The 13,896-nt window shown below is 42.8% G+C and overlaps 1 protein-coding gene across 2 annotated transcripts in view; it reads right to left on the bottom strand.

Moving 5' to 3' along the window:
• LOC115118051 (rho guanine nucleotide exchange factor 25-like) overlaps positions 1-13,896 on the bottom strand; it is a 101,986-nt gene that overhangs the window by 12,491 nt on the left and 75,599 nt on the right. For both annotated transcript variants that reach the window (XM_065020858.1, XM_065020859.1), the window contains exons 5-12: positions 12,999-13,065; positions 12,314-12,417; positions 12,159-12,228; positions 8,672-8,761; positions 2,288-2,380; positions 1,287-1,337; positions 919-996; positions 230-421 (exon numbers count right to left, since the gene is read on the bottom strand). In XM_065020858.1, coding sequence (XP_064876930.1) covers positions 230-421; positions 919-996; positions 1,287-1,337; positions 2,288-2,380; positions 8,672-8,761; positions 12,159-12,228; positions 12,314-12,417; positions 12,999-13,065 — 745 coding nt within the window. The remainder of the gene's footprint in view (positions 1-229; positions 422-918; positions 997-1,286; positions 1,338-2,287; positions 2,381-8,671; positions 8,762-12,158; positions 12,229-12,313; positions 12,418-12,998; positions 13,066-13,896) is intronic.

The following is a 13,896-nucleotide window of genomic DNA, read 5'->3' as shown; positions in this document are numbered from 1 at the left end:
CACAACCCTGTCCATGTGTCTCAGACTGCTGGTGGTTATGTAATTGGTAAACAACGTTAGATTTGGACAAACATTTTGTTTGTTTACACTGACTGGTTATGCCAGTGTAGCTAATTACAGTCACATTTTATTGTTTTGTTTCTAACTTTAATTGAAGTTTCTGCATTCAAACTAATCTGAAATTAAATAAGAGAATAGAAGAAGAATTAGAAGAAGAGAAGAGACCCACCTTGATGCTGCTCTTGAAGGTGTAACCAGGAAGTGAGAACCCTTTCTTCCTGTCGATTGGCTCGCTGAAGATGACCAGCTGTTCAAACAGGAAGACCCGCCTCTCCTTGGCTCGGGACAGAAAGCTGCTCTCCTGTTCCATCACTGTGAAGGTGTCCTGCTGGAGCAGCTTCCCCTGCGCCGTGATCTTACCCTGGGGACAAAAGGAAGGATGGAGGGAGAGATGGAGAGAAGAGACACAGGATGAATAGAGGATAGAGGTTTACTATATGGCTTGCAGCGGACCTCTGCTTGAGCCCCCGGCCAGTGACTTGATGTTTTCCAGAACTAGCAGACCTGATTCAAATGATCACCTAATCACCAAACCCCTCATTAGTTGAATCAACAGTTCTAGTTCTGGAATACATCAAATAAATTGACTGGCTGGGCCTGGAGTTACTTCAGAAGAGGTTTGGGAAACACTGGCTTACAGTGCAGTACAACAATTGTGAGAACTATTTTAAAGAGAGACCTAGGGCTTGATTCAATTTGTGCCGCGGAAGTTCATCGCTATAGAAATGTGAAGATTTCCAATTGAGCTGACATACGTGTCGGCAGTCTTGGCTAACGCGGGAACATTGCCTTTACATTTCAATGGCGCTGAAGTTCCACGATACAGATTAAACTGAGCCCTAAATTCCAATGCCTTACCTCAAAGCCCTGCAGGCGTCCCACGTTCATCATGTCATTGCAGCGTTTGGGCACAAAGCACATCACCTCTACCGCTTTCTGTGTATGTGTATGTGTGTGGTTGTGTGTGTGTGAGAGAGAGAGAGAGAGAGAGAGAGAGAGAGAGAGAGAGAGAGAGAGAGAGAGAGAGAGAGAGAGAGAGAGAGAGAGAGAGAGAGAGAGAGATCCTTAAAACTAGCAAATCTTGAATACAGGTTGTTTGACTAGAGAGAACAAAATAACACAGAGCCTCACATGCTCTAGTAGTTGCCTGATCCTAGAGAACTAGTAGATGTAGATGCATGGTAGAAACTGTGTAATAACAGCATGATCTGCATTAGAACACCCACCTCCAGTTCTTCTGTGTCCATTCCAGCTTTGGTGTAATACTTGAGGAAGTCCTGTTCACATAAACGCAGCATGGAGTCAGGAGAGTTCCAGTCAATGTAATGTAAGGTGAGGACATCTGGAAGATGCTTTCTCAGTTTCTCAGATTCATTTGAATACCAGAGAGAGTACAAGCTTGGCACTAGGTGATAGTTGTATGACCATGTTCATTGCCCCAGTATTAGAGATGTGGACGATGAGTATGACGTGTCTCCTCTCTAACGCCCAGGAAGTTACCATTCAAACTCCCATTACACAGCTCTGCAAGTGTTATAATGTCAAAATACTTTTGTTACGCACCAAATATGGGGTTTCGTTGAGCAACTATCTTCATATACTCCTGTTACGGGCCAGTATTTACTTACAGAAGAGGTCAAAATAAAAATGTACAAGCAAAGATGACTCGCTGTAATTGTGTGTTTGTGTGTCTGTGTCTGTGTGTCTGTGTCTGTGTGTGTCATTGTGTGTGTGTCATTGTGTGCGTGTCATTGTGTGTGTGTCTGTGTGTCTGTGTGTCTGTGTGTCTGTGTGTGTGTGTGTGTCATTGTGTGTGTGTCATTGTGTGTGTGTCTGTGTCTGTGTGTCTGTGCGTGCATGTACTGTATATCTGTCCGTGTGTGTGTCTACATGCGTGCGTGCGCGTGCCTGCGTGTGTGCGTATACTGTACGCGTGTGTGTCTACATGCGTGCGTGCACGTGCCTGCGTGTGTGCGTATACTGTACGTGTGTGTGTGTGTGTCTACATGCGTGCGTGCTCGTGCCTGCCTGTGTGCGTATACTGTACGTGTGTGTGTCTACATGCGTGCGTGCGCGTGCCTGCGTGTGTGCGTATACTGTACGTGTGTGTGTGTGTCTACATGCGTGCGTGCTCGTGCCTGCGTGTGTGCGTATACTGTACGTGTGTGTGTCTACATGCGTGCGTGCGCATGCCTGCGTGTGTGCGTATACTGTACGTGTGTGTCACCTTGAGCAGCAGCTGGTACTTCATGATCCTCTGGACTGGTTTGATCAGCAGGTCGTTGAGTTGTAGTCTGTGACCCAGATGTTGTCTCAGCTCCTGATAGGTCCAACACACAAAAGGGTTGATGGGGGTGTTGGGCGGATGGTGCAACTCAATATTAGGACGCTGTTCTTAATGTTTTGTTAATTCAGTGCTTATCAATATGATACACCTCAAAATGTCATTAATACGACCAACCACAACATTGCATTCCTTTAAGATCCAATATGGCATAATTACATAGTGTATGGTATGGCATCGGGACACACACACAGACATGACCTCAAGCATGTATTATTAATATGACCTGCCTTCACTACCACAACCACCCATCAATATGACATGTTATTACCTTCACTACCACAACCACCAATCAATATGACATGTTATTACCTTCACTACCACAACCACCCATCAATATGACATGTTATTACCTTCACATGACCACATCTACAAAGCATAGCATTATTCCCACGTGACCACATCTACAAAGCATAGCATTATTCCCACTTGACCACATCTACAAAGCATAGCATTATTCCCACGTGACCACATCTACAAAGCATAGCATTATTCCCACGTGACCACATCTACAAAGCATAGCATTATTCCCACGTGACCACATCTACAAAGCATAGCATTATTCCCACGTGACCACATTATTATTCCCACGTGACCACATCTACAAAGCATAGCATTATTCCCACGTGACCACATGACAAAGCATAGCATTATTCTGACCACAAGCATAGCATTATTCCCACGTGACCACATCTACAAAGCATAGCATTATTCCCACGTGACCACATCTACAAAGCATAGCATTATTCCACGTGACCACATCTACAAAGCATAGCATTATTCCCACGTGACCACATCTACAAAGCATAGCATTATTCCCACGTGACCACATCTACAAAGCATAGCATTATTCCCACGTGACCACATCTACAAAGCATAGCATTATTCCCACGTGACCACATCTACAAAGCATAGCATTATTCCCACGTGACCACATCTACAAAGCATAGCATTACATGACCACATCTACAAAGCATAGCATTATTCCCACGTGACCACATCTACAAAGCATAGCATTATTCCCACGTGACCACATCTACAAAGCATAGCATTATTCCCACGTGACCACATCTACAAAGCATAGCATTATTCCCACGTGACCACATCTACAAAGCATAGCATTATTCCCACGTGACCACATCTACAAAGCATAGCATTATTCCCACGTGACCACATCTACAAAGCATAGCATTATTCCCACGTGACCACATCTACAAAGCATAGCATTATTCCCACGTGACCACATCTACAAAGCATAGCATTATTCCCACGTGACCACATCTACAAAGCATAGCATTATTCCCACGTGACCACATCTACAAAGCATAGCATTATTCCCACGTGACCACATCTACAAAGCATAGCATTATTCCCACGTGACCACATCTACAAAGCATAGCATTATTCCCACGTGACCACATCTACAAAGCATAGCATTATTCTGACCACATCAAAGCATAGCATTATTCCCACGTGACCACATCTACAAAGCATAGCATTATTCCCACGTGACCACATCTACACGTGACCACATCTACAAAGCATAGCATTATTCCCACGTGACCACATCTACAAAGCATAGCATTATTCCCACGTGACCACATCTACAAAGCATAGCATTATTCCCACGTGACCACATCTACAAAGCATAGCATTATTCCCACGTGACCACATCTACAAAGCATAGCATTATTCCCACGTGACCACATCTACAAAGCATAGCATTATTCCCACGTGACCACATCTACAAAGCATAGCATTATTCCCACGTGACCACATCTACAAAGCATAGCATTATTCCCACGTGACCACATCTACAAAGCATAGCATTATTCCCACGTGACCACATCTACAAAGCATAGCATTATTCCCACGTGACCACATCTACAAAGCATAGCATTATTCCCACGTGACCACATCTACAAAGCATAGCATTATTCCCACGTGACCACATCTACAAAGCATAGCATTATTCCCACGTGACCACATCTATTGACCACATCTACAAAGCATAGCATTATTCCCACGTGACCACATCTACAAAGCATAGCATTATTCCCACGTGACCACATCTACAAAGCATAGCATTATTCCCACGTGACCACATCTACAAAGCATAGCATTATTCCCACGTGACATCTACAAAGCATAGCATTATTCCCACGTGACCACATCTACAAAGCATAGCATTATTCCCACGTGACCACATCTACAAAGCATAGCATTATTCCCAAACGCATTATTCCCACGTGACCACATCTACAAAGCATAGCATTATTCCCACGTGACCACATCTACAAAGCATAGCATTATTCCCACGTGACCACATCTACAAAGCATAGCATTATTCCCACGTGACCACATCTACAAAGCATAGCATTATTCCCACGTGACCACATCTACAAAGCATAGCATTATTCCCACGTGACCACATCTACAAAGCATAGCATTATTCCCACGTGACCACATCTACAAAGCATAGCATTATTCCCACGTGACCACATCTACAAAGCATAGCATTATTCCCACGTGACCACATCTACAAAGCATAGCATTATTCCCACGTGACCACATCTACAAAGCATAGCATTATTCCCACGTGACCACATCATAGCATTATTCCCACGTGCATAGCATTATTCATAGCATTATTCATATCCACGTGACCACATCTACAAAGCATAGCATGACCACATCTACAAAGCATAGCATTATTCCCACGTGACCACATCTACAAAGCATAGCATTATTCCCACGTGACCACATCTACAAAGCATAGCATTATTCCCTACGTGACCACATCTACAAAGCATAGCATTATTCCCACGTGACCACATCTACAAAGCATAGCATTATTCCCACGTGACCACATCTACAAAGCATAGCATTATTCCCACGTGACCACATCTACAAAGCATAGCATTATTCCCACGTGACCACATCTACAAAGCATAGCATTATTCCCACGTGACCACATCTACAAAGCATAGCATTATTCCCACGTGACCACATCTACAAAGCATAGCATTATTTATGACCACATCTACAAAGCATAGCATTATTCCCCGTGACCACATCTACAAAGCATAGCATTATTCCCACGTGACCACATCTACAAAGCATAGCATTATTCCCACGTGACCACATCTACAAAGCATAGCATTATTCCCACGTGACCACATCTACAAAGCATAGCATTATTCCCACGTGACCACATCTACAAAGCATAGCATTATTCCCACGTGACCACATCTACAAAGCATAGCATTATTCCCACGTGACCACATCTACAAAGCATAGCATTATTCCCACGTGACCACATCTACAAAGCATAGCATTATTCCCACGTGACCACATCTACAAAGCATAGCATTATTCCCACGTGACCACATCTACAAAGCATAGCATTATTCCCACGTGACCACATCTACAAAGCATAGCATTATTCCCACGTGACCACATCTACAAAGCATAGCACGTGACCACATCTACAAAGCATAGCATTATTCCCACGTGACCACATCTACAAAGCATAGCATTATTCCCACGTGACCACATCTACAAAGCATTATTAGCATTATTCCCACGTGACCACATCTACAAAGCATAGCATTATTCCCACGTGACCACATCTACAAAGCATAGCATTATTCCCACGTGACCACATCTACAAAGCATAGCATTATTCCCACGTGACCACATCTACAAAGCATAGCATTATTCCCACGTGACCACATCTACAAAGCATAGCATTATTCCCACGTGACCACATCTACAAAGCATAGCATTATTCCCACGTGACCACATCTACAAAGCATAGCATTATTCCCACGTGACCACATCTACAAAGCATAGCATTATTCCCACGTGACCACATCTACAAAGCATAGCATTATTCCCACGTGACCACATCTACAAAGCATACAAAGCATAGCATTATTCCCACGTGACCACATCTACAAAGCATAGCATTATTCCCACGTGACCACATCTACAAAGCATAGCATTATTCCCACGTGACCACATCTACAAAGCATAGCATTATTCCCACGTGACCACATCTACAAAGCATAGCATTATTCCCACGTGACCACATCTACAAAGCATAGCATTATTCCCACGTGACCATACATCTACAAAGCATAGCATTATTCCCACGTGACCACATCTACAAAGCATAGCATTATTCCCACGTGACCACATCTACAAAGCATAGCATTATTCCCACGTGACCACATCTACAAAGCATAGCATTATTCCCACGTGACCACATCTACAAAGCATAGCATTATTCCCACGTGACCACATCTACAAAGCATAGCATTATTCCCACGTGACCACATCTACAAAGCATAGCATTATTCGTGACCACATCTACAAAGCATAGCATTATTCCCACGTGATTCCCACATCTACAAAGCATAGCATTATTCCCACGTGACCACATCTACAAAGCATAGCATTATTCCCACGTGACCACATCTACAAAGCATAGCATTATTCCACGTGACCACATCTACAAACATAGTGACCACATCTACAAAGCATAGCATTATTCCCACGTGACCACATCTACAAAGCATAGCATTATTCCCACGTGACCACATCTACAAAGCATAGCATTATTCCCACGTGACCACATCTACAAAGCATAGCATTATTCCCACGTGACCACATCTACAAAGCATAGCATTATTCCCACGTGACCACATCTACAAAGCATAGCATTATTCCCACGTGACCACATCTACAAAGCATAGCATTATTCCCACGTGACCACATCTACAAAGCATAGCATTATTCCCACGTGACCACATCTACAAAGCATAGCATTATTCCCACGTGACCACATGACCACATCTACAAAGCATAGCATTATTCCCACGTGACCACATCTACAAACATCTACAAAGCATAGCATTATTCCCACGTGACATAGCATTACATCTACAAAGCATAGCATTATTCCCACGTGACCACATCTCTACATTAACGTGACCACATCTACAAAGCATAGCATTATTCCCACGTGACCACATCTACAAAGCATAGCATTATTCCCACGTGACCACATCTACAAAGCATAGCATTATTCCCACGTGACCACATCTACAAAGCATAGCATTATTCCCACGTGACCACATCTACAAAGCATAGCATTATTCCCACGTGACCACATCTACAAAGCATAGCATTATTCCCACGTGACCACATCTACAAAGCATAGCATTATTCCCACGTGACCACATCTACAAAGCATAGCATTATTCCCACGTGACCACATCTACAAAGCATAGCATTATTCCCACGTGACCACATCTACAAAGCATAGCATTATTCCCACGTGACCACATCTACAAAGCATAGCATTATTCCCACGTGACCACATCTACAAAGCATAGCATTATTCCCACGTGACCACATCTACAAAGCATAGCATTATTCCCACGTGACCACATCTACAAAGCATAGCATTATTCCCACGTGACCACATCTACAAAGCATAGCATTATTCCCACGTGACCACATCTACAAAGCATAGCATTATTCCCACGTGACCACATCTACAAAGCATAGCATTATTCCCACGTGACCACATCTACAAAGCATAGCATTATTCCCACGTGACCACATCTACAAAGCATAGCATTATTCCCACGTGACCACATCTACAAAGCATAGCATTATTCCCACGTGACCACATCTACAAAGCATAGCATTATTCCCACGTGACCACATCTACAAAGCATAGCATTATTCCCACGTGACCACATCTACCAGCATTATTCTGACCACATCAAAGCATAGCATTATTCCCACGTGACCACATCTACAAAGCATAGCATTATTCCCACGTGACCACATCTACAAAGCATAGCATTATTCCCACGTGACCACATCTACAAAGCATAGCATTATTCCCACGTGACCACATCTACAAAGCATAGCATTATTCCCACGTGACCACATCTACAAAGCATAGCATTATTCCCACGTGACCACATCTACAAAGCATAGCATTATTCCCATGTGACCACATCTACAAAGCATAGCATTATTCCCACGTGACCACATCTACAAAGCATAGCATTATTCCCACGTGACATACTACGTTACTAAACCCAAACCTGCCATTACCACAAAAGGAAATAACATTCCAGCAAAAGGAGTCTAATAAAAGTGAATTGTATTTTTGGAACAAGCGTTTCAGTAAGATAACAGTGATGTATGGTGGATTTAGCTGTATGTTTGCTAAGAGATACTAACCTGGAAGTAGGTCTCGATGTACTCAGAGACAATGTGTTCCGACTTGGGTTTATTCTGACAATAAACCACGTACATGTGGAGACGCCTCTCCTGTAATACAAACATACGCACAGACAGTCAACCGTATAGCAATTTAACATATCAGAAAATAAACAGTACAGCACACAGCACTATCTATAACTGCTTTGAACATATTGCACTAGATTCAAAATATTATCAAAACAGAAGTTTATTGTGTTGCAAACCTGTGATTTTGACATGGGTGGTTCAAGCCCTGATTTCTGAATGGCTGAAAGCCATGGTATATCACGGGTATGACAAAGCATGTATTTTTACTGCTCTAAATATTTTGGTAACCAGTTTATAATAGCAATAAGGCTCCTCCGGAGTTTGTGATTAATGGCTGCGTTGTGTCGTGCCTAAGAACAGCCCTTAGCCGTGGTATATTGGCCATATACCACACCCCTCTGGCCTTATTGCTTCAATATACAACGCAGTTAACAATAGCTTTAGATTCAAAATAGGCCCACAAAGTAGTGGAAAACACTGCTGTAAGAGCTTAAGGATTCATCCCACGAGGAGGTTACAAAACCAAGGGTTTGTAAAACGAGGAGGTTACAAAACCAAGGGTTTGTAAAATGAGGAGGTTACAAAACCAAGGGTTTACAAAATGAGGAGGTTACAAAACCAAGGGTTTGTAAAATGAGGAGGTAACAAAACCAAGGGTTTGTAAAACGAGGAGGTTACAAAACCAAGGGTTTACAAAATGAGGAGGTTACAAAACCAAGGGTTTGTAAAATGAGGAGGTAACAAAACCAAGGGTTTGTAAAACGAGGAGGTTACAAAACCAAGGGTTTTTGTAAAACCAAGGGTTTGTAAAATGAGGAGGTTACAAAACCAAGGGTTTGTAAAATGAGGAGGTTACAAAACCAAGGGTTTACAAAATGAGGAGGTTACAAAACCAAGGGTTTGTAAAATGAGGAGTTTACAAAACCAAGGGTTTGTAAAATGAGGAGGTTACAAAACCAAGGGTTTGTAAAACGAGGAGGTAACAAAACCAAGGGTATGCACAAATTAATATGTCTGTTTGACTGGCAAAAATGTATCTGGAATCTTCAAAGATCAATGTGTGATGATGTCTTTCTCTGAGCCATTACCCAGTAAAAGGAAGGATCAGAACAAAGAAACAATTATTTGTCTTTAAGCGAAACTCTTTCTCTCTTCCTCTATTTCTCTCACATACTCTCTCTCCCTTCTCTCTCTTCTCTCTCTACCTCTCTACCTCCAGTGTGACTAATTGTCAGATGAAAGAAGAAGAGCTGTAGTAAACCTGGGAGTGTGTGTGTGCGTGTGCGTGTGCGTGTGTGTGTGTGTGTGTGTGTGTGTGTGTGTGTGTGTGTGTGTGTGTGTTTGTGTGTGTGTGTGTGTGTGTGTGTGTGTTTGTTTATACAGACAAATCAGTCAATTGAAATAAATTAATTAGGCCCTAATCTATGGATTTCACATGACTGGGAATACAGATATGCATCTATTACTGTAGTCCCAGATACATAAAAAAAAGGAGCGTGGATCAGAAAACCAGTCAGTGTCTGGTGTGACCACCATTTGCCTCATGCAGCGCGACACATCTCCTTCACATAGAGTTGAGCAGGCTGTTGATTGTGGCCTGTGGAATTTTGTCCCACTCCTCTTCAAATGGCTTTGCAAAGTTGCTGGATATTGGCAGCAACGGTACACTTTGATTCAGATCATCCCAAACATGCTCAATGGGTGACATGTCTGGTGAGTATGCAGGTCATGACAGAACTGGGACATTTTCAGCTTCCAGCAATTGTATACAGATCCTTGCTAAATGGGACTGTTTTTTACATTTTATTTTATTTTACCTTTATTTAACTAGGCAAGTCAGTTAAGAACCAATTCTTATTTTCAATGACGGCCTAGGAACAGTGGGTTAACTGCCTGTTCAGGGGCAGAACGACAGATTTGTACCTTGTCAGCTCGGGGATTTGAACTCGTTTACTAGTCCAACACTCTAACCACTAGGCTACCCTGCCGCCCCGACTGTGCATGATCATGCTGAAACATGAGGTGATGGCAGCGGATGAATGGCCTGACAATGGGCCTCGGGATCTCCTCATGGTATCTCTGTGCATTCGAATCGTCAACAGTTCAAATGCAATTGTGTTTGTTGTCCGTAGCTTATGCCTGCTCTGCTCATACCATAACTGCCACCATGGGACACTCGATTCACAACATTGACATCAGCAACCGCTCGCCCACACAACCCAAACGCGTGGTGTGCGGTTGTGATGCCAGTCGGACCGACTGCACAATTCTCTAAAACGACGTTGGAGGTAGTTTATGGTAGATAAATTAACATTCAATTCTCTGGCAACAGCTCTGGTGGACATTCCAGTCAGCATACCAATTGCACAAACTTGAGACGTCTCTGGCATTGTGTTGTGAGACAAAACTGCACATTTAGAGTGGCCTTTTATTGTCCCCAGCACAAGGTTCACCTGTGTAATGATAATGCTGTTTAATCAGCTTCTTGATATGCTACACCTGTCAGGTGGATGAATTATCTTGGCAAAGGAGAAATGCTCACTAACAGGGATGAAAACAAATTTGTACACAAGACTTCAGAGATATATGCTTTTTGTGTGTGAATGGAACATTACTGGGATCTTAAATTTCAGCTCATGAAACTTGGGACCAATACTTTATCTGTTGCGTTTATATTTTTGATCAGTATATTTGGGACCGCTCAGTAAAAAAATCTCTGTTGATCAGCAGTTTATCGACCAGATACAGTACAGATATAGTCATCTTTAGGGCCGGAGGAAAATAGCCACCATATCAAAGAGTCTAGTCAAGTGTTTATTATTACGGATTCTTATTCATGTGGCTTTTTTCTGTTTGCTTCTTCAAACTGCAGCTGTTTTTCTCCACATGCTTCCTGACCCCTCGGTCCAGCCACACACACGCTTCCTGACCGCTCGGTCCAGCCACACACACGCTTCCCGACTGACCGGTTCTGTCTGGGCTGGTCAAGATGCTAGCCCGCCTGTCTGTGGCTGGGAAAACACAGGCAGGTCTGAAATCCTTGGTATCAACAACAAGGAAGTGGAGGGGGAAACGTGTGTGTGTGTGTTTGTGTTTGTGTGTGTGTGAGGGTGCGAGTGCAAGTGAGGGGGCGAATGCTAGCAGCTGAAATACAGAGATGTGTTGGTGGATAAACAGGAGCTTTTCATGTGTTTCCTTACAGCGTTATACCTCAACAGACCCCAAATCGACACAGGACACACCTGTATCTGTGTGTGTCCATGTGCTTGTGTGTGTGTCCATGTGTGTCAGTGTGTGTGTGTCTGTGTGTGTGTCCCTGTGTGTGTCCATGTGCTTGTGTGTGTGTCCCTGTGTGTGTCCGTGTGTGTGTGTGTGTCTGTGTGTGTGTCCCTGTGTGTGTCCGTGTGTGTAGACTCACATGCTTTATGAAAAGTTGGGCCAGTCTCTCTGGTTCTGCTATACATTTCTCCAGCTCTCCCATGAAGTAGCTAGAGAGAGAGAGACAGGTTATAAACACCACGCACACACACACACACACACACACACACACTGTACAGTATCTCCGATACTCACTCTTTATGCCAGTCGAAAATTTGATGAATGTTTCCGAACACGATCTTGTCTTTTCCCTTCATGTCGGCTGGTATACCTTTACTAGTCATAGTGACCATGTAGCCCTGTACAGGAAACATACACCCAACCTCAGATCTCATATCCTGTACTTACTGACTGGGATTCAAGCCCAGGTCTCCTGCACACAACAAGACTGTGCTAACCTGTTGAGCTAAAGTCTATGTAGTTCCGCCACATATAATGTACATACCTAATTACCTGGAAAACAACTATTTCTGACTTGGAAAAGCTTTCCAAACATAGGCAGGTCGATATTATGTTGCCATAACATCACTGGGCCAGAAATAACTGTCTTCAAGTCTTCAATTTCTTCACTTAGAATATATCAAACTCTGTCAGATTAAAAGTTTTGTAACACGATACTAATATATATATTAATAAAATCAGACCCAATAAAATAAATGTCTGTTTTTGGAGCCAGACAAAGCTGTGTTGAAAGAAACTGATGGTGTTGCGTTGACAATGATTTCCAGGCCAAATCATTGAATAAATGGGTGCCGGTTCTTCTTCTGCCTTGGTTGATACAAAAGTTGTCAGATTTCAAACTCCAGCAGTGAAACGGTGGTTTCTGCTGCCGCTGTTGATATCACTGTCCCTGGAAATGGTTCTAATACAGTATTCTCACCTCTACTATGCACCCCAGGTCTTCCACATACACTTTCTCTGTCTCTAGGAGTTCCTTCAGTACGTACCTGGACAGAGAGACGATACTAAGTGTTGGTCATCCCCATCAATGAAAAGTCTTTCCAAACAGTCCTGTCTGTTAAAAGGGGCAATCTGCATTTGTTACATCATTTTTCGACTTTTAAAATAACTATATGTACAGTTGAAGTCAGAAGATTACATACACTTATGTTGGAGTCATTAAAACTCGTTTTTCAACCACTCCACAAATTTCTTGTTAACAAACTATAGTTTTGACAAGTTGGTTAGGACATCTACTTTGTGCATGACACAAGAAATGTTTCCAACAATTGTTTATAGACAGATTATTTCACTTATAATTCACCGTACCACCAATCCAGTGGGTCAGAAGTTTACATACACTAAGTTGACTGTGCCTTTAAACAGCTTGGAAAATTGCAGAAAATTATGTCATGGCTTTAGAAGCTTCTGATAGGCTAATTGACATCATTAGAGTCAATTGGAGGTGTACCTGTGGATGTATTTCAAGGCCTACCTTCAAACTCAGTGCCTCTTTGCTTGGCATCATGGGAAAATCAAAAGAAATCAGCCAAGATCTCAGAAAAAATATTGTAGACCTCCACAAGTCTGGTTCATCCTTAGGAGCAATTTCCAAACGCCTGAAGGTACCGTGTTCATCTGTACAAACAATAGTGCGCAAGTATAAACACCATGGGACCACGCAGCCGTCATACCGCTCAGGAAGGAGACGCGTTCTGTCTCCTACAGATGAATGTACTTTGGTGCGAAAAGTGCAAATCAATCCCAGACTACGGTTGGCAACTGCACATGGGGACAAAGGTTGTACTTTCTGGAGAAATGTCCTCTGGTCTGATGAA

The sequence above is a fragment of the Oncorhynchus nerka genome, linkage group LG7 (assembly GCF_034236695.1).
Source record: "Oncorhynchus nerka isolate Pitt River linkage group LG7, Oner_Uvic_2.0, whole genome shotgun sequence".
Lineage (NCBI taxonomy): Eukaryota > Metazoa > Chordata > Actinopteri > Salmoniformes > Salmonidae > Oncorhynchus > Oncorhynchus nerka.
The sequence above is the reverse complement of the archived record's forward strand: the minus strand, read 5'-3'. Positions and strand labels throughout refer to the sequence as shown.